At 37.3% G+C, this 27,452-nt stretch overlaps 1 protein-coding gene across 2 annotated transcripts in view; it reads right to left on the bottom strand.

Annotated features, from left to right (window-relative positions):
• Nucleotides 1-2,400: 2,400 nt before the first annotated feature.
• The window catches only part of PDPK1 (3-phosphoinositide dependent protein kinase 1), a 34,789-nt gene continuing 9,737 nt past the window's right edge, over nt 2,401-27,452 (bottom strand). For both annotated transcript variants that reach the window (XM_009320509.1, XM_009320510.1), the window contains exons 2-14: nt 19,861-20,130; nt 14,800-14,842; nt 14,463-14,600; nt 13,093-13,237; nt 10,609-10,706; nt 9,765-9,840; nt 8,212-8,280; nt 7,625-7,721; nt 6,237-6,410; nt 5,620-5,837; nt 4,939-4,996; nt 3,908-4,060; nt 2,401-3,358 (exon numbers count right to left, since the gene is read on the bottom strand). In XM_009320509.1, the coding sequence (XP_009318784.1) occupies nt 3,251-3,358; nt 3,908-4,060; nt 4,939-4,996; nt 5,620-5,837; nt 6,237-6,410; nt 7,625-7,721; nt 8,212-8,280; nt 9,765-9,840; nt 10,609-10,706; nt 13,093-13,237; nt 14,463-14,600; nt 14,800-14,842; nt 19,861-20,073 (1,590 nt within the window). In that variant the 5' untranslated portion in view covers nt 20,074-20,130 and the 3' untranslated portion in view covers nt 2,401-3,250. The remainder of the gene's footprint in view (nt 3,359-3,907; nt 4,061-4,938; nt 4,997-5,619; nt 5,838-6,236; nt 6,411-7,624; nt 7,722-8,211; nt 8,281-9,764; nt 9,841-10,608; nt 10,707-13,092; nt 13,238-14,462; nt 14,601-14,799; nt 14,843-19,860; nt 20,131-27,452) is intronic.

Raw genomic sequence — 27,452 nt, 5'->3', positions numbered from 1 at the left:
CATCCTTTCTTAAGCTCCATCACACAGAAAATAGATGCAGTAACACACCTTCCTGAAGTTCAAATCCCAAGCAAAACAAAATTACAGCATTACTGACCGGATTCTTTACAAATGATTGGCAATTGTTCAAAATGCAAAAGATTGAATGAATCAATCAACAGATTGGGTTTTCAGTAGGTTTGCAGTGAGGAGCCTGAAGAAGAGTCTTCAAGTGCCTAACAACCCTTTTTGTGCTTTGAAAAGCCTTGGATAAAGAGCAGAGAAATTAACTGGCTTATCTGCAGCTTTGAAGAACCTCCCTTGTACATTTCATTCCATGGACTCCCATGAACCACAGGAGCGATCTTCAGGACAAAGATCTGAAGCTATCACACTTCACCTACAAGCATTTAAAATAGGAACCAGCCCTTCATAGTATGCAGCCCCTGCCAATATACATTTAAGTGGACAAACCAGTGAAAGATACTTAAATCCACGTGATTGCTTTGTCTTGCCTCACTCTATTCTCCTGCCATCTTTCAAAACCACAGATTTCACTTACAGTCCAAGACAGACAAATATCTCTCCCAGAAAAGTTCTAGTCCCTTCCCAAAAAAGCAGCAGCTAAGGAAGACTTGGTTTGGAACACTTAAGTTCTAAGGGGAGGGATGCCTGTAAGAGATGCTCACAGTTTTCTAATGACAGCATTGTCAAAAGAAAAAAGGAATACTAGAATGCAGACATCAGCCTTCCAGACACCTTCTTGATAGCTTACTGCTATCAAGATTTCTTTGGCTGAAAGCTTTTGGTGGGCAGGACGGAAGTCTACCGAGAGGATTTTCAAGGTGTGAAAAAGCAGAGTAATTACTTCGTTATGGCAAAATGACTACAAGTCTAAATATTACAGAAAAAAAAATCTTTAAGCATTCCTAGGTTTCCACCTAGTGAAGAAGCCAGTGGAGATCATTCCACCTCCTAATGAAGCTAAGGTGTTCACTATTAGCAGAACAACTTTGCCAGACTTTTTATGCAAGACCAAGTTTTGTCACACCAAACAGCAGTAGCACCATGAATTTCCATCACTGCCAAACTCTCCTATATAAACGTTGGGAATACGTCTACATCTCTATACCAAAGACTAAATCCAGAAGTGGTAGGGTTGCCTCCAGTGGACCCAACATACAGGCTGAATTTGACAGCCAGAGAACAAATGGACAGCACTGCAACAAACTTACAATACATATCCTCTTGGTTAGAATGGTAACTATAGGATTAATACAGGCACAGGTAGAAGGTGCACTGTGCTATTCAAATTTTAGTGACAAAGAATGTACCTTGTACATGATGAATTTTCTCATGATGCAAAGGGAATGGTGTTCTATCTTTCTCATCTCAGCCATTTACAGTACACCTTAGCTCCCCTAACACCAGGCACTGTAAGCCAGTGATTTACTTTTGTCAAGTCTGTGTACATGGTGGGATAACAGAAGACTACAAGAATGTAGTTCCTCCAAAAGAAAAGGCAACTGCACTCTCCTTTAAAGACTGAAAGATACTGGAAAAGCTGAACTGTCATCAAGTTCAACCACATAACACAGTTTAAGAGATCAGTAATAAATCTCCTTCACCCTGTACAACAACAAAATATCCAACATTCATGTGTTTTCTGAGAAATCCTGATAAGCCACTGCTTTTAAAATACTGCTTCTACAACAGTAGCCCATGAGTTTTTTCAACATTGCAGTGGAACATTTCTTTTGTTGGTGGAAGGAAAAGCACGTCCTAGTAAGAGACCTCAAAATGCAAAGAGATGGTATGTGTAGAAGGTAAATAAATAGGTGTGATGTTTATACTGCTTTTAAAACAAGGAAGGAATGCCTTTGTCCAGACCTAGGTCATTCCTCTCTGCAAGGTTCAGGAACATGGGCACGTTGAAAATATCATTAGGGAAGTTGTTTTTAGCACATAAAGTTATGTCTTTGCAACGTTACAAGAAATGTTTGACCACAAAAAAAAGCCTTAATTTGAAGAGGATAAAGGAGATTGATATGAAAAATATTTTCATTTTATAGATATGCCTCAAGTACCATATATTTTCCCCTTTGTATCAATATTTTCCTTTGAATTTTTACCCAGATTACTTTATGGATCTAATATTTCAATTGCTTAAATTTTTTTCAGAGTTGCTAAATATATGTCAAAGACCAAAAATAGGATTATTTGTACATCTCATTATACAATGAGACAAAAAACCATCAAGTAATCAATTGTACAAAGCTTTCACACTTCCTCCTCTACCCAGGTAAATAGGTTGGCCCCACTAAAATGCAGAATACATGCACGCCCTGGAAAGAAAGCTTCTAGCCCTCATCTCCTGAAAAGGTGAAAAACTATTTACTAGTGCAATAGTAACCTTTTCCCCCCCCATACTAACTAGTTAATTTTTTAGTTAGCATTAGTTACAAGCATGCTGGTAAGTTTATTGTCCCTTGATTAAACACACATATGATTCATATTAAAATTTAAATTGAAGGTTTAAAATCTTATATGCTTCAGAAGCCAACATTTCAATTTTAGAAAACTTTCAGTGCCATGTTCAGCATTCTACTCTCTCACAACCTGTATCATTGGAGCCTGTCTGCCAGACACATACATCTGATTCATTCACATAATTACTAAAGTACCACGTAAATCCTGCAACCAGAACTATATTAGGAATTACACAACGGTGCAACTGACCTGGCTATAAATGCCATATACCAATAAGCTGGGGGACTGTGAAGAAAGGAAGAGAAAACAAAGAGGTGGTGCTTAGGAGAGGCATATAAAAGCTCCCTGATGAAATACAGTTTAATGATAATCTGAAAGTCACAGAAAACTCCAGCCCCATAAAATGCAAGGCTGGTACATGATTCGGCATGTGTGCGTGTGGATTGGTTTTAACTCATCTTAAGTGAAGCTGGTAATGCAAGGTCTATCCACTAGTCTGCAGCAGAAATTGAGCTGAAGTGCACAAAAGCAAGATCTTCACTGCAATGATATGCATGTGGAAGCCTCAACAGAAGCACAAAGAGCGAGCAAAGCGACCCTGAATTCCATTAGGTTTTTGCTTTTCTTTTTTTTCCTTTTTAAAAAAAAAAAAAAACAGAACATTTCAGACATATGCTTCCCCTTGAGATGGTAACAGGTGGGTTGAAAAGATTCCTCTGATCGGCTGCACACGGAGTTCTAGCAGCAAGTAGGGAAACTGGGAAATTTTGGATGAGCTTTACTATTTAGCAGCATTCTGGTGGTATCTGTGCCGCCAAACTTCATGTATCTTTTTGCACCATTTATGAGCATTCCCACTCGGGTCCATCAGGTAATATGTCCTGTTTGGCTATAAGTGAACAACATTTTAAATGAGTACTCCAAACACAGTTTAACAAAAAAGCAGTAATTATTCTGCACCTACCAATAAAATAATTATTCAGAATCAGTTCATAATCTTTCCAAAAGTTAATGCAATTACAATTATGTAACATTATGTATTAGTGAATAACCATACATCTGGCATCTCAATGTTAAGCAGTCAAGTCTTATATTGTTGGTACACTCCTTGTGATCCACTATATACAAAGAGGGCTAAATTTTAAAAGTCCTTCTTAAGAACTTCCTTCAAATCCCCAAATCCACTTACAGTTTATTTACACATGAATAATAATAAAAAAACAATTGTATTTTTGTGGGAAATGTGTATGTCAGGGGTTTTTGGGGGGTTTTGTTTGGTTTTTTTGGGTGGTTGGGTTTGTGGTTTTTTAAAATTAAGGCTATCAAGACTTGTATTTAAGGAATTATATTTTCTCCAGAAAAATTTATGTTAACAACTTAAAATAATTGTCCAAGGACATTAGTGCAACTTACAAAGAAATTTAAGAAAATCACTTACTGTGTGAACAAAAAATGTCTTAAAATTCTTGGCTTCTGGCCGCAACTCTAAAGACCATGGAATTTCTCCTTTTAGAACTTTGTTGACAGGATCCACATAATACAGGTGGGGCCCTTCTGTGAGCAGCAATTGGCGCCGACGTGCAAACAATCCCTAACAAGAACATCAGAAGCAGCAATGCAAAAAAAAGCATGAGGAAAGAAAATGTAAGTGTGTAGATCTCCGAATTTAACAACAGAGGTAGAATTAAAACAGCTCAGTGATAGGATAGTACGTTTGAGTTTGGTGGACTTTTTTTTCCTTTTGCTTTATCTATTTGACCTCACTCCTTTTTTAAGGGGTTGCAGTGCATTCCTACTACATGGTAAAACACAAGTACTGTTTTAAGAAAGCATCTTCAAGTTCTAACAAAACATAAAACAACTAGCTGTACAGAGTGAAGCAAAATCTATTTGTCAAAGATTCCAGCACAGAAATCAATACTCATGATTTTGTGGAGAAAATTAGGAACAAGCAGGTAGTAACTTAGATGAAAGAGAAGCTACATTCCTGTAAAACTGACACAGACTATCGTTGCTCATCTGTACCATGTTAAAGTTAATACCTAAAGCTGTTCAAGGCACTAGTCAGATTCAGGAAAAACACCACAGTTTAGGACAATATGGGCTTGTATTTTATTTTCCAATATTTGTGACTCGATCCACATGCAGACATGCATCAAGACAAAGCATTTAGTGGGCTATATCAGATTGGGAGGAGGAGAGGGAACAAAAACTTGTTTACACAGTCTTGAAATGAAAGCATCGATAGCACATTTACTTTTAGTCCTTTCCAAAAATGAAGAACACACCGCTAAATTAAGAAAAAACAATCTATTAACAAGAAAACTCTACTTTTTAAAAAATAAACAAAATAATTTGACACAAATAAGTTAAACAAGGAAGCTCTAGAACACGTTCCTTATCTATGCTGCAGCTGTGTAAAAATGTGACAGCTGAATCTTGTTACAGGGAATTAAGAAAAGCCCTTACCTTTCTTTTGTCCACTGGACCCATTTTTAGGATTAAGTTATTTTCTACGAACTGATGCCTTAAAAAAAAGAAAAATAACTATTACTCCAGAAGTAATTCTTCCACAGAAACAGCTTTTATTATTATTATTATAAAGCAATTTTCCATGTCTCTCCCTAGTGTCTCCTTTTCTGCCAGAGAGTCCTGAACAACTTTACTAGATGAGTTTTGAACTCTTCCTCTTTCCACGCCAAAGAGTTTTTTCTAAAATCTGACAGGGGAGGTGGAAATCACAAATAAGAAACTCCTCTCAAGAGTGAAGATAAATGCTAATAAGTACACCGTCTGGAGGTATTTTGGTTAGATACCAACAGAATATTATCATACAAAAAAAAAAATCTTATGGTAACTGTAACAAAGAAGGAACCTTTTCTAGTTCTAGGACCCTGTAGAAGGAAGACTTCTCAGCACCAGTATACCGTCATTTCTGCCTGTCTTATAACCATACTCCACAACGTCTTCTAGACCTTGTAAATTTTAGAAACATAGTATTAGGTTTTTGCTACTATTGCTTTAAAAATAGAAGTAAAAAAACCTAGTTCCTAATTGTTTGCTTGAAGATATTAAGATATCAGAATACTTATTTGTCTTGATTCCTTACTGCTGTGCAAGCAACAGATGAGCTACATTCAAAGATCTTACCAGGGATTTCCACCAGCTTGTTTTGCCAGAAGTAACCTCTTTTCATCTTCAGAAAACTGTAAGTCCAGCTCAAAGGAATTGTTGTCAAGATCATGAATATACTGTTCAATATTTCCTCCTGATGTCTGTGGTGTACTTGTCTCTGGAGCAGACAGTGAATGGGAAGAGGCAGAACCAGAAACTTGCATGCAACCAAACTGACTCAGAAGATTGTCATACTAAAGGAGGAAACAAAATGAAGAAATTTCTTTGATTAAAAAGCTTATTTTGCACTAAACTGCGGCTTTTAATTTAAGCATGCTTTTGTTTATTATGCTTTTGGGCAAAAAGACAGCCTACTCTCTATAGATTAACAGGCACTTATCCAAAAAAGTATGCTTGGTCAAAAGCAAGCCAACCACTATTTTTTCCAAACACTCACTTCATCAGAAGAAAAAACACGGATTAGTTCAAATTTTAACCAGCAATTTTATATTAGATTCTTATTAATTGAGTCTTCATTAAAATATAACTAATCAGTAGTTTCAATAAAAATATTTAATATGCAATAATTATGCTTTAATGAAAGTCTCAGAGGTTTTTCCATCAGACCTGAATATAGCAATAGACAAACATACATTTCCATAACAGTCTTCATCATCCTCTGACATAGCAGGTAAATACGCTGTAAGTTTTGGGGGTGTCTGAAGATGTAGGTTCTCCCACACAATGGATTCAAAGAAGGCGTGAGCCTTAAGAGGTCCATATCCTCCCATTTCTTCACAACCTAATCTGTTGGTCGCATCTAGAACCTGAGCAAATTACAATTAAGTTAACATGCATAAAAGAACGACAAGGAAGGGGTGAGCACCATTCACATATGCACAGCGGCATGCGAAAACTTAAAACCAGTTGGTCTCACTGCCCTAAGCACACATATCTAGAATATAAGGAGACTGCTTACAATACAAGATGTTATTTGCAGTACATCATCAGCAACATTTTGTATTAGACCCGCTCACAGATCTAGAGAAAGGAGTGCTCCTTTGGGCCCACACAATTTTTTGGCTTTGTTTCTTCATAAGACAGAAACAAAACCAAGCAAACATACAGAGAAGGCCTGATGGAGCATAGCTCATTTAAGTATAGCCCAGCATCACATTCTAGTGATGCAAGAAGCTGTGGAAGCTATTGTTGGTGTCAAACATCAACCTCTCAAGCACCCTAAAACGCACAGTTCTCAGGATGTTGACGCAACCTGGACCTTACCATTCAGCAGGCACTGGCTTGGCCATAAAGCTGGCCTGGACACAGGAACATGCTGCTAGGCCCCTTACAATGGTTGCACTCATCATCATTATCCACAAACATAAGACACAGTTACCTCCTCGCCCTCCGCCCCATGCTAATATGCTAGACTATGGAACTTCAAAAAGCTTATACCACCCAAAACGTTCTCTGCATATTCCTTTTAGTGTCATGGCTATATCTCACTGATGAGACAGAACTATTTTTTCTTCCTATCTGTCAAACATTCACATGCAGAGTAATTCTTTGGCTGATACTATTGAGACATGCATTAAGTGCAAGGTAAGTACATGCTAAAATGCAAGGTCAGTTGATTTACATTGTAATGAATGTATCTCCCCGTGATGTATAGAACACTGTTTTCAACTAAACAATTCATTTTACAACTCAGCAAGAACTAATCTGAGAACTATGTAAACCTAAGTATTTGAATCTTAACTTCTGTGTGTAATGCACAGTATTTAGAACCATTTGCTTCCATTTCACTGAGAGACATTCCTTGTCCACACTTTAGAATTCAGATTTTAAAAAAATAATCTAAGTGCTGTTTAATAATGGATGTTGATTTTCAAGACACTCCCCTATGCAGTCAATAATGCTCACAGTTGTTCTTATTATAAGGTTTGCAACAGAGTGCATAGAAACTTCAGGAAAAAAGAACTACATAAGCTGAATGTTTCTAATGTCATCAAATCATTTAACAGCAGCAAATATTTACCAATAGCTTTTCAACAAGGTCTTTTGCCTTGGGAAAAAATTTTTCTGGAAAGTCATATTCCAACTTTATTATCTTCTGGAATATAAGATATTCATTTCTGCAAAAGAGAAAAATATTAGCTCTTGTTATTAGTTCTCTATGGTTCTTTCACCTTAACAGTGCATAACCTGGACAAATATTAAAACGGGAAATCTACACATTCCCATAAAACTTTCTAAGGTAGAGTGGTCTTCCAAGTATCTATGATCCTGTAAGCACCAGATACTTGAATAATAACAAGAAAAGTTCAAATGGCTCAATACAGAGGTGCCTGTGCCTCATACCCTCTTCATGTAGGCATAGTTACCTTTATAGTATAAATTACATGTGAAATCCTAGGATAAATTAAGGAATCTCTCTCAGGAACTCTAGTTATAGCTGTCTAAGCATCTTCATGACATCAGAAAGGACAAATAAAAGCAGACATGACATTAACACCAACACCGCACCATGAAAAGTTGTATTTCAGAACTGGTAGTAAGGTAAAAGCCAAAACCAAGTCAATATATTTATGATTCCCATGTAAAGAATTAGCTTAAATCTCTTACCCAGCTCTAAATGGAGGCAATCCAGCTACAAGCTGATATATTATACATCCCAGAGCCCAGAGGTCAGAGCTTCAAAAGAAAGAAAAAAAAACCATATAGTATGTTTTCCTATAAGAAGTCTTTAAACTGTAATTTTAAAAAAAGTCTTAAGCTTCTGCAGGTTAGGCAAACCTGCCTAGCATAATTTCCACACTATTTTCACTTCATTCCTTCACAGGAAAGTAGGCTAGCAACATAACTTTCGGAGAAAAAAAAAAGTATACAGTAACAATCCCATAACAACTGACTACAAGCAGTAGTAAGTTGTGCAAGACAGCTGAACACTCAGTCAAAATAATTAATGGGTATGTAATGAGACTAAAATGAATACTTATTATCCACTACCACAATTCAAAGATGCATCCAACTTAATGCAATATATGCTCCTTCAAAATTAAAATCCTTTCTCTAAATATTTTATGCAAAAAAAAGTCACAACACAGCTTTTTCAGTTAAAGCTTTTCTTAAGACACAAACAAAAAGGCAGGCTATATGGTACATTGGTGAGGGAAAGTCTTAAGTTCTAGTGTGTTGGCCTGAAAGTATCTTTAACTTATTTTACCTCAAGGTAAACTATACATAGATTTGATTAAAGCTTAGAAATCCTCATGAAAGACTAAAATACTAACAAAGACTCAAAACTACTCAAATTAAGAGTCTTCTGTAAAGATGAAGCATTATGTAACTTCTAAAAGGAGATGATAGGCTGATGAAGTCTTTCCATTCGCCAAACCAGTCAAAACCTCTTTACTAGAAGCAAAAATGGAAAGTCTAACTGTATTTCTATCATTTTAAAAATGATAGAAATGCATTTAAAAATGATAGCACAAATTACCACAGTTATTCATATGAGAGATCTCTTTTCCCTATGATTTGTCAGTGATTACTTTGATTATTCTTCCATCATTGTAATAAAATAGATCTACAACAGCCTGTATGTTACCATCAAGAACCAATTTAAATGAGCTAAGAAATTTCTTAAGGGTACCACTCATATCGGGAACAGAGATGAGCTTTAAACCATTGCAAACCCCAAGCAGAGCTTAGCAAAGATAACTGTAAGTTGATCTAAATACAAGTCAAAGAAAGCTGTAACCTTTCCCCGAACCGACAGAATGTGACATTCTGTTGCTTTTACCGCAGGAATTACCATATTAGAGCAAGCTTATATAAAACAGAATTAAAATAATTATATTACTTGGATAACAGAAAAAAATTTTCTGATTTATGGGTAAGAGAAATCCTACTTCCCACTACACATCACCTTCTCCTGACAACACCTAATCCTGTCTGTAGAACTCCAGAAGGTAGATGAACTGAGGAAACCAGCACTCAGACAAGAAGCAATACTTGTTAAGAAAAGATATTTCACTCTCTTAAAAAAAAAAACCTTTATACTCAAGCATCTTGTTTCTTTGAAATACTAAGCTTGCTTGCTTCATTTATCCCCTCCCCCCCATCTGATAGTATCCTGACAGAGTCAGTAAAGTTCTGAATTACATCAGAGTCCTCACCTTTTACAGGCAGATTTCTCTGTCAGCAGTTCTGGAGAAACATACTGTGCCGTCCCTACAAATGAGTTTGCTCGTGCTGGTAAGAAAATTGAAAGAAATAAGCAAATACATACTTATAGAGAAGACAACCTCCCCCTTCTACCCCCCTGCCCCCACCCAATTAAAAAAACCCAAAGGCAATGTATTGCAAGTTATGTAATGCTACAAAGAACCCACAGGAATTTCATTTCTCTACCCATTCACAAAACCTGTGCTTGGAACAGACAAAACAATCTCTCTCAGTGATACCTATTTGGTTCAAGCAGCTAGGTACTGTTAGGTATAAAATCTACCAACACAAGCTTAATACATTCAAGTAAAAAATTAAATTTATCAAATTCAGTTCAGCCTAGTGCTTTTTCCAGGCATTGTTTGCAGCATCATTGATTCACAGGTTAATACTAAGCAACTAGTGACACAAGAATCCTATAACCTTCACATTTGAGCAACTCTGATAGTCACCGGGGTTAAATACATAAGCAGAGTAAAAACTTACTGTTTCAGCTGAGCCACAGTAACTATTTGTTTGTATTCTTGTCTTGCAAATGAAAAATAATTTGAAACAGTTTAGCTTCCCACTATATTTGGTGATCTAGCTGGCTATACCACTACATCAAATATTACCTCTTCTGACATAATCTAAGCAGTGACAGTCAAAACAGTTTCAAGATCTCTCAGTGATTTTGTTAAGTAAGATGTAATGATATTTGAAGGTTACCATTTGGTAAACACAACATACATACATTTTCAAAGGACCACTTGCTATAGTTATCTGCGTCACATGACAAAGTACATAATGTCATACCTTGTCTGCTATCTGCAGATAATACTTTTGCTGTTCCAAAGTCTGTTATTTGAATGTGCATATCTTCATTTAGCAAGATGTTCTCTGGCTTAAGGTCCCTGGAAAAGGCAGATTTTTATATTTAAAGAGCACAGAAATTAAAGTTGCAAAACTGTCTAGTGACTTATGTACATAATACTATCATAAGTAATGCAGACATTCTATAAACCTTGTTGTGTCAACTTTCTTCTAACTTGTAGCTGTCAACATGCAGACTGCTAACAGATTTTGAAAAGCCCATTAATTAACATTTTTTCTAAAAAGACCTGAAGTAATGAATAATCTCAAAACTAAGCTATTGCACAACTCACTTGTTCAACAAAAATGGAAAAAACCCCCAACAAAAAAACCCCTTCACTCCCAAGCCTTAATTTAAATAACATCTGACAGATTGATATGGCAGTAAGATCTTCTAGGCCTGTTTACTCAGTGCAAAACCTCAGTTAGTCAAACAATGGCAACGCCCCGCCCCCAGCTAAATGTCCAGAACAGATAAGAACTGTAAACCACCTCCACTCTAAGAATGGCATGTTTACATTTGTCACATACAAATCCACGTATAATCTGTATTTCAAATGCATGCGTACCATTTGTATGGACACTGCCTCTGATTCTGAATAAACCACACACACAATATATAGCAATATAGAGTTAGATGTTGAGAGGTTCATTAGCAACAACAAAAAACAGCATTGGGTTACGCTGTTATGATATTATTTACTTTGCACCAAGTTTCCTCAGTTGACAAGAACTAACAACATCCCTTCCTCCTAAGAAGTATCTGTGGATGCTCATAAAGAAATCTAGAAGCATGGGAGTTGTTTTGGTTGACTGGTAAGAAAGATCAGTGCAAATTCAAAGCTGTTTCCATCAACCACTGTGCAGCTTTATTTTCCTCAGATTACAGTTCCCTGTTATTGAAAAGCATGGGTTGTGTAGTTGTACAGTTTAACATCTGTGGACTAGCACAAGGAGCAACTGGAATGAAGTAATTACGACACACAAGCCATAAAAATCCTGTTCGTTTTCCTGTAACTATTCTCAGAGAGAAGTAGAAAGTACATGAATGGAATGGACCTTTTTAACAGTTTTGTGTGGGTTTTTTTACATATACATATGTATGTATATATATTGTACTCTATACATACAGTTTATATAATATATCATATACCTATATTATATATTGATATTATATTATGGATCTAGGATATAGCTATATATCTAGATACATAGAGAGATATATAACTGTAGTAACTTTTCCAGAGTAGCCTGGCATCTTAAAGTGGTTCTATCTCATGTCATATTTCTTTAGGCAGCAGAAAATCCCAAGAGCTTTCAGGCACTGCTAATGCTATGGACTTAAAATAAACTTAGTATAAAGTTCTCTAATTGCACAATTCCACTGTTTTCTCTTGAGCTTCTCATAGTGGGCGTCATATGAAGACAAATATAAAGCAGCTCTTTTATAATACAGGATTTCCAATATAGGCTTAGTAATACTGACAATCATGCTATATTGATTTTATAAGCATTCTCCCAGCCTAACACATGGACTCTATAATTAAGCCCCCCGCCCCCCCCCCCCCCCCCCGTAGAAAATTTTACACTTTTAGTACTCTCCACATCCAGCCCCCTTAGATTCTATTCCCAATTATTTCACAGAAAAGTATTAGGAAAATACTTTGTCTTTTTAAATATAACTGACAGAAGTAATAATGCTATCAGAATTATAGTCAGCCAGCTTTTTGCCAACTAGCATCTACTGTTCCATGAACAACCACTTGGGAACCTACAGACACAATAGATTTCTTACCCGAAAAGAAGTTCTGTGGCTCAGATTTCTCACACTTACAGCTTTAATTTGTTTAATAACCATGAATGACAAAACATGCTTATCCAGACAATATAATTACATCAAGAACAACTGTGAAGGTCCTATTAAAAACTTTGCTAAATTTCACCATTTACCTAGTTATTGTTCAGCTTTGTAGAAATTGCTCACTCAGTGAAAACTGACATACGTTAATTTTACTTTTCTTGATGACATGCTGCACACTAATTCACACACTAGCAGAATTCTAGTTACTTTTGGTACATAACACCCCAGAAAAAGAAAATTTAGTTAAACAAAAAGTCAGTTTCTATTTTTAGACCAATTGATCAAGCTTGAAAAAGACAAGCTTTTGGTAACATTAGTTTTCGGCTAAAAAGTTTTCTTACTTTTTCCCACTAGAACAGTTGGTCTAATAACAGAGATTGGCTCTCCTCCTAAAGTTTTCTTTGTTTAGCTCCCTACGTTAACACAGTACTAATGCTAATGAAATGCTATTATGCTCTCATTAGCTTTCCACAAAATTCACGTTTGCTTTGGACTTCACAAAGAACATTTCTAGAAAAAACACCTTGTGCATAATCAAATGCATGTTGGTCTCAACTTTGTATTACCTGTGAATTATTCCTTTCCCATGCAAATATTCCAGGGCTGATACAATTTCAGCGGTGTAAAACCTGGTACAAGTCTCATCAAATGAGCCAATTTTGCGTATATACTTTAGCAGCTCTCCATTTTTGGCATAGCTAAGCCCAAAATCTGAATGTAAGTATAGTTAAGGTCTACCACTAAACCATGCTAGAACAAAAGTCCCCACACCTCATTCCAAAGACAAGAATAATACTAAAAATACATGAACAACAAGGAAGAAGCAAAGTTGGTTCATTTGAAACTTTACATGGTAGCAACCCAAAACAATTTCTTAAATATATTAACAACCTAGGACACAGGTCCCAATTTCTTGGCATAGCAAAAACTGCATAAACAGCTAAATTTGCCATTTTTCCAGTCACCTGAAGAATTCATTTAAACTGTATACATAGTTGCCCTCAAAGAGAACTATTTATAGTCATAACGAGCATTCAACCTAAGTTTAAAATTGCCCCATCATCTGGAAAGTTCCAAAGTCAGCCCAGTGTTCAATGAGCAAATGTTTACATTACAAAAGAGAGCCCTTGTAAGTTCTGTTAATGCATGCGTGTACATACGTATGTATGTACACACACACTGTTAGCACTGCTAGCAGCCTCTGAAAAACACAACTACTTACTGACCCCAGAAACAGACTGATCTATCCTTTTACCCTTGGCACAGCCAATTCAAAGCAGGAAGTTCAGGAGGAAATTCACATGATTAACATTTTCTTCACAAGAAAAAAAGCGCCAACTGCAAACCAATAAGCTTTCAAGATGAAACTGCACTTTGCAATTACTGCTAGAGAGGTAACTTGGGAAACAGTGGCCCAAACTGAAGAGTTTCAGCTTTCTATCGTTCAGATTATTCTGTAAGCACTTTTACATACGAAAAATTTTAATAGATCTAATTGTTCAAATAAGAAATAGCAGTAAACATAACTGGCTACCCCTATTTTAAACACAGGAATTGTGGTCTTTTACTGTATATATCAGAAATAAAACATTTCTAAGACATTTCTCATACATACCCCTGCTTTTTCATTTTTTTAAACTTAGATTGTTGCAAGTCGCCCTTCAGCATTTACCACACGGACAATATAAATACCGTTTTATTCATCTCCCCTGTCCCGCAAGTCACCCACTCTTCTCTTTGAAGGGGCACACTCATTCCATTTGCTTAATTTCTATTAAAAGCATGACTGCAAATATTGCATCGCAAACATTAAGGTATTTTAAATACCTTAAGTTTTTTTTCATCATTCCTGTTAGACAATGTTTCAAAGGAACCAGAACTAGGGACTGTTACTTTTAAGAAGGCGTTACAGCAAGTTTTAAAACACAAAGGATACATAGCTTTTCATCATCCTGAAAGGTGAAGTAGAGTTTCACAAAAAAAGGGTGATCCAGGCGGGACATTACATCTCTCTCTCGTGTCACATATGGCACCTTGTTTTCTTTTATGATATGACGTTTTTCTAGAATTTTAACTTAATGAAAAAGAGACAGAGTGAAAATGCAGGAGGTACAACCAAATGAAGTCCATCTAAGTAATTTGTTTGGGGTTTTTTTTTGTTAGATAAAATTATCATAAAACCACTAATTCTGTCTTCTGAACAGGTGTTTTGTAACAGGATTACATTGATATTGTATTTTTTAAAAGTTCACGTTCAAGGAGTCAATACTTACTGGCATATTCTCTAGAACTTGCCAATTCTCGAGCCAAGACAACCTGTTGCCAGAGGAGAGGAAATATATTGTAACCATTCATTACAGACATACACTTAACATTGATTTTGATCTTCCAGTAGTTATTTAGGACACTGATTGACCAAAATAAGCTATCACAACTACAATCAGCAAAATATTTAAGCACGTGTCCATATTATGCTGGCTTCAGCAAGACCTCTGCAGAAATTCAGTTCAGCATAACACCACTTCTTTTGCTAAAAGACTTGCACACCTGACTGGGCAATCACTGATTTACTTTTTTTTCCCAGCAGAATTCTGAAGATTGTTACATGAGTCACAGTAAGTTGCCAAATAGTCTTAAGGGGCGGGGGGAAGCAACAAGTGCACTAAGGAATATTTATTAAAAAAATCTAACTGTCACAGTACTTTTTCTTAACATAAATGGCAAAGATCGTAAGATAAATTTTATCTGAAAGATCAAAAGTAAGAAGTGAGACAGAGCTTTCAACTATTTACAGTTTGTAAGGAAAAAGATTTAAAAAGGGAATGAGAGATTTCCAGTTAGTAGAAGCAAGGAATAAAGTTTCAGGCAAGCAATTCTACATTTTTAAAGAGAAAAGCTTTTGGAGGAACACAAATTAAAGCTCGTCTTCAAGAAAGAACTTGTCTAAAAGGCAACTTTTAAGACAATCTGAAAAGTCCTCTTGGATGAATCCGAGCAATAACCTTGTAACAATAGATGAATACAGTTTGGGTTTTTCTCATTTTAAGTTTATATCAATTCCAATACCTTGCTAGAATCTCAGCATTCTACTTTTTTTTTTTTAAATCACTGCACCAAGCTTGCTTCTAATCCACTTCTCATTATATCCTAATGCCTTGCAAAATCAGTTGTAACAGTACTCCGAAATATTACTACATATAACAGATACTAAATGTTAGGCATGTAGGAAAAAAGCTTCTAAATAAGGCACTTTTTCAGGTGAAAGAAGTGCATGCAGTTGCACTCTTTCAGTATTAGAAAATTAAAACCTCAGTTCAGTAGTAAGAGGCACCTTTAATTTTCTAAAAAACTTCATCTTCTACAAACACACTGAAGTTCACAGCATTTGATCAATGAAAATTTCCACTAGAAACAACAAGTTGCACCTCTGCATAAGGAATTTGAGACCCTTCTGTGTACACAGGTAACATTTTTTAAAGCTGTGCAATCAAATGAAAATGTTCTTAACTTTTCTAATCTTTGTTTCATCAGGTTTTGTCAATCAAGTCTACCATTAAAGCTACCGAAAGCAGGTCACTTTAATAGTCAGTTGTTAAATAAATACCCAGATATATAGTGCTAACTTTCTGCATTTTGGAAATTGATACTTTTATGTTTTCATAAAACAATTCAGTGCCATCAGTAAAACAAAAATCCAATAGGCAATCTTGCCTACATATCCACACACAGAGTCCATAGTCAGATGGCAGAAGTGACCAACTGACACAGGTGAAAACACATCTTGGCTAATAACTCTCAAAGTTGAATTAAGCCGTATAGCTCCAAAGACTGACTCTCCTCCAGTTCCGCATCGTATCAATTTTTTTCCCATTAGATTTCAGATGTACTACCCACATACTTATACATTGATATTGAGCAGCTGTGTTCTAAGTACACAGGATTGAGTATTTACCTCCTATCATGAGTACTTGGGTACCCTGAAGTCCCTTCCTCACTGAACAAATCTGAGTATACCATATATCCTAATTTCCTCCTAACTAATAATCCACAAAAACCAGTAAAATCACAAAAAAAAAAGAAAAAACCCACAGAGGTACATGTTAATCCGATGTCTCTGCTATCAGGGACCTGAATCTTATCCACCCTATCAGAAGAAGTAATATCAGTAAGGAATATAAATTCCGTAGAAAGGAATTAGAACTTAGATAGCTTAAAAAAACCCACAAAACCAAAAACATTCACAGAACATGTAAGTGGGCAGGGGGGGAGGATATGTACCAGCCATATAGAAAGAGGTGAGTAGGACAACATGCCTACCCAAACATGAGAATTATAATTCTGCCACCACATAACAGATGATATTCTGAAAGGAGCTTGAAGCTGTCTACAAAGCAAGTAGATTTTCATTACTTTAAAAGAGCAGAGCAACAACTAGAAGGCCCTGCATTTGTGTATCTGTTAATATCAAGCATGGGTCCAAGAACAATTACAGCTGCAGAATAAGGTCCCACAAAATTGCAGAATGCTCTGAAGAAAAATCCCCTGAGGCCAGACCACATGCATCTCTGCTAAATTTGAAATACAGCACTGGTACCAGGTAGAGTTTGTGGTAGCTTGAAGTCCAAGAAAACGGAATATATTCATTACGACCCTGAGTAATTTTTTTTTTTTTTTTTAAATCTGAAGCTGTCATTGGAGGCATGGTAATATGAAGGCCCCTGCTTTTTGAGATGAACACTTTTCAGTTAGAATATTGGTGAAGATCTTGGGGAGTACAATCAGATCTGAATCTACAACCATGTTTAATAAGGAAGAGGGTAAATTTAGATCAGATATAAGAAAGAAATTCTTTGCTATGAGGGTGGTGAGGCACTGGGACAGATTGCCCAGAGGAGCTGTGGATGCCGCATCCCTGGAAGTGTTCAAGGCCAGGTTGGATGGGGCTTTGAGCAACCTGGTCTAGTGGAAGGTGTCCCTGCTCATGGCAGGGGGGTTGGAACTAGATGATCTTTAAGGTCCCTTCCAACCCAAACCATTCTATGATTCTATGAAGAACAAAGCATATGCTTTTTAACAAGATGTTTTGATAACAATGTGAAGATACATGCCCCACAGACCAAGAGCTCTGATGTTGATACATCAGAGGGTTGTGCTGCCATCCAGAGGGACCTCAACAGACTGGAGAAATGGGCAGGAAGAAATCTCATGCAGTTCCCTTTTTTAAATGACGAACTCCTCCTCCTGGCAAACAATAATCTCATGAACCAGTATATGCTGGGGGCTGATGGGCTGGAAATCAGCTTTGCAGAAGAGGACCCAGGGGTCCTGGCAGACACCAATCTGAACATGAGACAGCAATGGGCCCTTGCCGCAAAGAAGGCAAACAGTATCCTGGGCTGCATTAGGAGAAATGTTGCCAGTATGTTGATGGAGGTGATCCTTCCCCCCTATTCAGCACTAGTAAGATCACACCTGGAGTACTGTGTCCAGTTCTGGGCTCCTCATTAACACAGAGACACGGAGCTACTGCAGAGAGCCCAGAGAAGGACCACTAAGATTATTAATAGAGTGAAGAATCTCTCATTTGAGGAAAGGCTGAGAGAGATGGGATTGTTCAGCCTAGAGAAGAAAAGGCTCAGGGTAAATCTCACCAATGTATATAAAATATCTGAAGGGGAAACGTAAAGAAGATGGAGTCAGGCTCTTTTCAGCAGCAGGTCAAACTGAAACACAGGAGATTCCATTTGAACATCAGAAAATGCTTTTTTACTGTGAGGGTGACCAACAACCGGCACAGGTTGCCCAGAGAGGTTGTGGAATCTCCATCCTTGGAGATACTTGAAAGCTGTCCAGACACGGTCCTGGGCAACGGCTCTAAGTGGTCCTGCTTGAGCAGGGGGGTTGGATGAGATCACCTCCAGAGGTCCCTTGCAACCTCAACCCTTCTGTGATTCTATAAGAGCAGCAACCAAGTTTCCTTCTTGAAGGATGCAGTCTATAGGTTGAAGGCTACAGTCATTATCCTGAGCTTAAAGTTTTTAAATTAAAAAAATCAATTAGTTGCTGAAGACAGAACTGGACATTACTTTTTTTTTAAATAATAATAAGCAAGTCTGTTAAGTCCTCTCCAGCAACAGCCTGTAACCTGTTCCCAGGGAAAGGACATAAGCAAGCATCTCCTGTGGAGCCTGATCATTATGAAAGGCATCCTTAAAACTATTGATCAGTTTCTAAAGTCATAGCACTGCAATAACGGACCAGAACTGCTAAGGTTGACAGAGGAGGTGACAGGCAGTAAGAATTAACTCCCGAACATGCCTTCTCTAGCACCATCTGAGGCCCAGATGATTATGGTAACTGAAATTCTGCTTGTAAAACTCAAAAGACTAAGGCTACGTAGGGATTAACATTTTCATGGTATTCAGTCTTTCTTCTGCTGCCCACCTAAATGCATTTGAGCTACCTAGACTTGGGACCAAAAAAAACCATCTACCAGTGAACAGGTAGCAGAATGCTGGAACAGAAGTTTATTCAGAGTCTGGGCTAGGCCCTATGAATTTCTCTATTTACAAGGAACACGGTACTAACTTTCAGAGACCACAAGCAGAAATTAAGTGTCTCACTGAAGCAGAGTGTTCTGGTATACCCAAGAGGCAGCAGCTCTTGGATTCTTTAGGGAAACCTGCAAGTCGCGAACTGTGTATTTAAGTACAAATTACTCTTGACAACTACTAGAGGCCTGCTTCCTAAACAACACAGTAGATTGTATAGGAAGAACCAGAAAAGCCCAACATTTAGAGATCAACAACCAAAAGGTATATACAACAAATGACATGCGAAAAAGATGTGAAAAAGATACAGAAATATTACTTATTGTCTTACAATGGGGCAACTACAAAAACATCAAATGAAAGTATTAACTGCTTTATAGGTTCTTTAAGATAACACTTAAGTAATTCATTCTTGTGCGATGCCATGAAAGTTCTTACCATGACAAACTCCTAGCCCAGTTCCAATCCTTTATGTCATAAAGTTTAACATAACCCATTATGCTATCAAACTTACATTAGAAAGCAATGTCTCCTAAAAATCCAAGCATCAAGACATCAGGATACAATGGAACTTCTGATGAGTTTAAAAGGTACTTGAAAAAAAATCATCACCCATATTTATTGCAACACTTAATTTTAATAGTTAAACTTAAAAGCACTATGTCCCACTCATTCACTCTTCAAGCTGTTCTCTCCAGATTTAAATCTCAGCAATATTACTTGCACAACAAATTTTGAAGTTTTTGTAAGAAGTGCCAAATATCTTAGATAAAGTAAAGTTACCGTTGAAAAAGATCCTTCACCCAGAATTTTCCCAAATTTGAAGTCATCAGGTCGTTTCTTTCGAGGCTGTGAAGGCTGCTGTCCTGTATGTTGCTGCAAGGAGTTTGAACTAGATCTTGATTCAGCTGCAGTGCCCTCCATGTTAGATCCCTGTCTGCTGCCACAGGTGGAAATGACAGATGGAGTGCTGGTATCTGCTTGGTTCCTCACCATTGATGGGGATGAACAGGAGCATAACACCACACTAGACTGGATTGGAACAGCATCATACTGAAAAGAGAAATGAAACTGTTACTCCCATACCTTCAAATAATTACCACACATCTGTACTTTATTTCCACACAAGCATCATATAAAGTCTTATTTGAAAGGGTTATCATTAAAACATCTTTAGGAGGGAATGTTAGTATTTATTTTGGAAATGGCAGCTCTTAATTTATTGAACAACTGTTTAGGTCATGCTGCACACAAGTCATAAATCTGAATGCTTTAATTCAAGAATGCTTTTTTTCAAACTCAGAAAAACACTCCCTAACACCAAGGTATCAAATTTCACGGTACATTTTCCTATGAATAACATGATCTTTAAACTTTATTCCATGCTTAGAGACAGAGCCATCCATCCAATCTCAACAAGTAGTAGTTTTCCTGGAACTAAAAGAATTATCTAGTTATGCAATGAACACCTGTATTCATGAGTAACATTAGTTGAGAGATCCAAGTTACAATGAGCTGTAAATGAACAAGTAAAGCATGAAAACTTTAATGGAGACAAAGGATACATTCCTACATTTTCACTTGGAATCACACTTTCTCCAGTAGTATTTCTCTTTAATACACATTGGGGAAGGACAGGAAGAAAAGGGAGAACAACATATAGAAGGCAGATCAGCTGGAGGATTTAATAATCAGCAGTATCTAACACTTTTTTTTGAAGAATGCTCTGGTCCATGACCTTTTAAAACAAGGAAGATTACACTATTTAAATTGTACATATGGTCACATAAAGTCATCCCAATTCCAAAACAAAGAACCAGATATAGCCCAGAAAATGGCAAGTACAAGAAGGTACGCTCCAAATACTGATTCTTGTAATATACAAAGCAAATCATCATTTGGTATCCTTTTATCAATTTTTCCCAAGTACAACCAAGGAAATTTGTCAAGCTGCTTTCCCTCCCTGTTTGTACTATATCTCCATTAGTCTGTCAGGTGTCTGCTTCAGGTGATGTTTTACTTGAAACTGGCCAGAAAATGCAGACAATGAGAACTCTGCTGAACTACTTCTGACAATAAAAACTGAAGTGGTATGCAAACAGTGGGATTATTTATTAAAGTTAACACCACGTCTGAACATTATTTTTACATCTCAGTATTCTAACATACATCCAGCAGAATGAAACCATGACTTAATGAAAATCTCCTAACCTCAAAACAGATGTATTATACAACCCTGATCTAGTCTGTAACATACCTCATACTGATATTAAAATAAACATTACTTCTAACAAAAAGAATTTTTTATTTCATGAATTTCAATGTGATTGAGAACAATTTTCTGCATTTCTATCAGAAACCACTTCAGGAGGGAATTGGACTTGCGTTCAATCGTGCATATGGGCTTAAAGCACCTAGCTCCCAAATTAGCAGTTACTCACTTGGCTGTGCTCTATGTAGTAGGGAAAAGCAGCCCTTATTTACTGCTAAACTTCTTTCAAAAATAAGATACAATTCAGAAATACACTTTACTTACACATTTAGTGGCATTACAGAACAATGAGACACTAATATGTTTCTAAGCATGCAAACGTATACTTTCTAAATTGAGATGAAGGTAACAAGGTCAAAAAGTACAGCTACAACTCTTCATTTTCCCCACTCTCCATTACTGATACATAAATATCAATTCCCACAAGATTGAAAATTAACTATTATTATTAAGCAACTATTCTAAACGATATCTCCCAAGAAGCATAAGGGAAGATTCCCTTTCCAGTCTGAGTGCAACCTACTCGCTCCAGGACCTCTATTGCTCCTTAGGGCTTTTTCCAAGAAATATGACTACACCAATAAGGCAGCAGATCAAGAACACGTAACAGCTTCTTTTATTAGACCTTTGTCTGAACTTTGTGATACAGTGGAGACTGATGAGGAATCTGCCTATAATGATAGCTATTTGCTATATTTTGCACAGCTTTTGTGAGGACAAAAGGGGGGGCGAGGCTGCGGGAAGGCTTGGAGACAGATGGGAAAATTCTGCTTTTCGAAAAGTTCACTAACTCCCTCAGAGAGCAGCATATGTCCCTACCCAGAATCAGTTATGCAGCATTCTTCCGTTTGAAAAAAGTATATTGATGCTATTATTATGAAAACAGCACATACACATTAAAGTATGTGTGCTGTAGGTCACAGTTCCTTGTATGCCTTCTACGCAGGTATTTTAGCTGACACCTTCCCCAGACTAGTTATTGCCCTCAACATTCTCATAGCCCAGCTGAATCACCTTTCCTTCAGACAGCTACTCAAATAGCAGCCTGTATAAAAATGCACAGTAGCTAGAATTAAAAACAGATTGTACTCTTTCCTATCAAGAGTGCAGCAAGGCTGACCCAAGTATGACTGCTCAACAACTGAAGTGATGCTAATATAAGAAACATCCCATTAATTGAGATATAGTAAATAAAAAACACATGCACACAGACTAAATATGAGGATTTAAATGATGAACTGGCTCCAGCCAGGCTATTCTAGAGCAACTGAGGGTTTACAGGTAAATAAAGCAGCTGCACTGGGGGGGATCTGATTAGATTCTGTAGCTAGCGAGATCACCTTGAAAAAACAAAGAAACAAGAAAAAACCCACCACAAAAGCACCAGAGAGCACTGAAAGAAAGGGGGAAAAAAGGTGTTGGATGCAGTCTATTTCCTTGCACAGTATCTGAAACTAAGTCATAATGAATATCAAGTATAGAAAAGTCCCAAGAGAAGAAGAGACAGGAGTAAAGGACTTCACAGGAAGAGAAGGTTATTTCCAGACAAGGTATAACATCAATTAGTAGTCCCTTGACTTTCTCAAAGGAAAGTCAAGACTAAGAACAAGGAGGCAAAGATGCAATAGATTTAAAGTATCAGTTACCTAAGAAATGACAGAACTATGCAACTAGGTATGTTGCACCCGAACACTTATAGAAAAGGTCAGTCCTGTACTTGTCTTTCCACACTCCACATATTCTTATTTAGTATTGTGTGTCCTGTATTATTTACCTTCTCAGTTTTATTTTGAAAGATTCCAAAAAACATGTCTGCAGAGACCATACATGTTTCTACATATGTCTTCACATATGCCAGAGACAGAATACAGGCTAGCTCATCTGGTCTAACCTCATACAGCCACTCTTTTGCAAAAATCAGATTTAAGATTCTGCTTCTGCTAGACACAATACTTTTTTAGTGAGATATGAAGTCAATCACTGAAGAATTTTAAAACCTCCTAAACCGTGTCGGCAGTTCTCAGAAGCTTGAGGATGCTCTCTTTCCCAGCACTTATCAACATTTCTCAGCTGGCAAGCCAGTGAAAGCACAGACCCTCACACAGTGACAACAGACTTACCTATTGCATGTCATAGATCACTGTGGGCCACACTGATAACCACTGATCTAATCATTCTATCTCTGCTTTTAAAGACTAGTCTCTAACACTACCTACTTTCCCAAGCTCTTAAGGGTGCTGTTCCTAATTTACTTTCATACAGAAATTGTTTCCTTCTTAGTGCAACATACTCTGAGTTTGAAAATCTAATAAGGAAGACAGTAACAAATCTGCTGAAGGTAAGTGGAATTACAGATCAACAGACATATCAAAATCTTAATTAACTAATTTTCACTAAATCACTAGAAACAGGCTTCCTTTTATTTACATGCCATGTGAAGTAAGTCCTTATATTGTTCTTTTCCCCTCTTGCCTGCAAACAGTAGAAATAAACTTTAAGAGAAGAAAACTTGAATCAATGCAAAACGCCCACTAGATATCACCACATTTTTCCTTTTATACTTTCCTCACTCCCCTTTGTATGAAAAGCCAGTCACAGGCAAAGCTCCCAGCTATCTAAAAGGACCTATAACTTTTGGAATCCTTTTTGCAATTCAGCATTTTGACAACAAGCACTGCCACTACAACTTTTAATATATCTAAGCACATGGTATGCATCAAACAAATACCACACTGCTCTAAAGCAAGTACAACCATAACAACTGCATCTCTACTAGCTTTTTCCCACCACAAAATCTGCAACACTGCTTTGCTGATACAGTTCTATCAACACTAACAGCAGCAAAAAATACACTGAACCCTGAAGATGACTCAGAATATCTTTGCTACCACTGAAACTCTGCTAGCAAAATCTCATTTCTGTTACAAAGAAAGTCAGTGTGAATAGGGTCCTAACCTACCACCTGTCTGATAACACTGAGTCTAACTGCTGACTGTATTACTGAATCTCTAGCTGCCTTAAGACATGGGGCAGGCTTGATCAGAAAAGCTCTTCCATCCACTTACCTATAAGGCCAAATTTTTTGGAAGCAGACCTTGCTAACAGAAAGTATTATTTAAACAAAGCAACATGAGCTCTACTACACCTCAGCTGGTACTTTTGTTTTAATTATAAACAATGCTGATGAGACTGTATAAGTAACAACATCGGCACAACCCTCTTATGAATGTTTTTTATGGTAAACAGTATTACAGGTCTACTAAATGAAATAATGCAGATAGACATCCATAAAACATTTGACTTGGCATTATATAATTTCTGTCTGAATTACATAATACTATTGAGGAAAATGAATATAGGACATTCTAAGTAAAACTGGTTAAATTCTTAAACAACTTATAATTAATAGTCATCCCCAAACAAGGATCTCTTCCAGTTCACACCTGGATTGACTCTCAAACCAAAAAGGCTGAAAGAAAAAGAATAATTGCATAAATTTTAAGACTGAACCCCCACCACCACTTGGCAAAAAATTGTATCTCTTAAAGCAATCTACAGCTTTTGGTAAATTAGACAAACAGCGAGACCTTACTTTTGTCTCTATCAAAACATTACTACAAATCAAAATATGGTCCAAGAACTTAGGCATAATGGTGGGAAACAAGTGGACAAAGAACTTAAGCTAGTCCATACCCGAATATACAGAACTAGAAAGCATCAACTAGAAGCAAAGTCTTACTGCCACTAGTACTGTGCAACCATTAAGGAGAAACCCAAGACAAACCAGTTTCAGGAGAAAATCAAGACACTGAACCCCTTGAAAAACATCTAATCATCTGACTAGATTAAGCTCCTGAAATCTGTGTTTATTAAAGAATCTGACTGTTTTAGCCTTGTGGTATCAGCGAATACAGAACTCTAAAAATTAGGATCACCTGCAATTCAACACAAGTCTTACTGGATATAGGAATTTCTGAATGGTAGATGTCATAAGTGTTAGAATAAATTATAAGAAGTTCACAGACTCTCATGAAGATAAACCAACACAAACATGTATGCCCTACCTCAGCAAAGTCTGCTTAAGAAATGATAGGATTCAGAAAGCAACACAGCAGCACTCTAGGATATCTATGCATTAATCTTTTCACTTGCAAATGGAATTTGAGAGGCTTTCAAAACAGACACTACATGATACAGTACAAGATACCCTCCCTGGCTGTCACAGTATCCAATCACAGCTTTTACATCTCTGCCGAACATAGTCCTTTGATACAGAAACAGGAAGATCTTCCAAACTCTATGAATTTAAGATTCAACGTCCAAATTAATATACTTGTCTTCAAGTAAAAATATGGAGTCCATCTATTTGTCTGTGCAATTAAGGAGGAATAAAAGTCTTTATTTCACATTGAGAGAAGGTAATTGCTTTCATTGGACAAGTGTTTTGTATTTTTAGAGGTAAAGCTGACTTGCTACTATTTATCAATACTGAGATTCTGCTAATGACAGTTTAAGTTAGATAGGCTTGGCCTGAGAGGTTTTGTAAATTATTTTGATATTGTCTTACAAGCAAAAAAATCTGAAATTGAAATTTATTTTGTATTGCTTATAATCTAAACATTGATAATCTGGGGTCTCCTAAGGATTTATCTGCAAAATGCAAATGGAAAAAATGAACAGCTAGGCAGTTACATTTAAGGTATGCTTTTCATGGCACACTGGTGTTTCAGAGGGTTGACGAGGATGCCGCAACTGCATCTGATACACATCTTGTATCAGAAAAAGAGCATAAGAAGGGGCAATTAACAGATATTATGCACAGCGTTCCCATTGGCCTCCTCCCCCCTCATATCCCACAATGAAAGTGTTTACCTTCTCCAGGTTCTCCAATACCTATTTGTGACAGCCTCCACTTCAAAGGCTAGAGTGCAATACACCCTGGAAGTTCCAACATATTCCAAAACAAAAAAAGCAACTCATCAGCTCAGATACTAAGATAGGCCTGAATATATGTCCTCAAACTATTCCTCAAAGTACCTAAAAAGAGAATGCAGGCAAAAGCAGGGTAGTTCAGCTACAGGTAAGTTAAGATACAAAGAAACACTGATTCAGAATAACAAAATCCAACTAAAAACCTCACCTTCCAGTGCAGAGAGCACAGTACAGGTGGCACCTCCCATTATATACCAATCCCACCCAGGAGTGGTTTGCAGGAAGCGTAATTGTTATCATGTGATCCATAACAATACTCAACACCGGTTTTCCTTTCATAAACTCTGTATGCTACTACACCAGAGTAACTGCCATGAATGAAGGTAACCCAGAACATTAATAGACGGTGTGCTTTCATAAACTGCAGTAAACATCAATTCTCATAGCTTATATATAGAATCATAGAATAGTTTGGGTTGGAAGGGACCTCTAAAGGTCATCCAGTCCAACCCCCCTGCCGTGGGCAGGGACATCTTCAACTAAATCAGGTTGCTCAGAGCCCCATCCAACCTGACCTGGAATGTTTCCAGGGACGGGACATCCACCACCTCTCTGGGCAACCTGTCCCAGTGTTTCACCACCCTCAGCATAAAAAATTTCTTCCTTATGTCTAGTCCAAATGTACCCCCCTTTAGTTTAAAGCCATTCCCCCTTGTCCTGTCGCAACAGGCCCTGCTAAGAAGTCTGCTGCCATCTTTTTTACAAGCCCCCTTTAAGTACTAATAGGCCGCAATAAGGTCTCCCCAAAGCCTTCTCTTTTCCAGGCTGAACAACCCCAACTCTCTCAGCCTTTCTTCAGAGGAGAGGTGTTCCATCCCCCTGATCATTTTTGTGACCCTCCTCTGGACCTGCTCCAACAGCTCCATGTCTTCGTTATTCTGAGGGCTCGAGCTGGACACAGTACTGCAGGCGGGGTCTCACCAGAGCAGAGTAGAGGGGCAGAATCACCTCCCTCGACCTGCTGGCCATGCTTCTTTTGATGCAGCCCAGGACACGATTTGCCTTCTGGGCTGTGAGTGCACATTGCTGGCTCATGTCCATCTTTTCATCCAGCAGTACCCCCAAGTCCTTTTCGGCGGGGCTGCTCTCAATCCCTTCATCCCCCAGCCTG

The sequence above is a fragment of the Pygoscelis adeliae genome, unplaced genomic scaffold, assembly GCF_000699105.1.
Source record: "Pygoscelis adeliae isolate BGI_AS28 unplaced genomic scaffold, ASM69910v1 Scaffold173, whole genome shotgun sequence".
Taxonomy (NCBI): domain Eukaryota; kingdom Metazoa; phylum Chordata; class Aves; order Sphenisciformes; family Spheniscidae; genus Pygoscelis; species Pygoscelis adeliae.
Note: the sequence above shows the minus strand (reverse complement) of the source record. Positions and strands in the feature narration are given on the sequence as shown.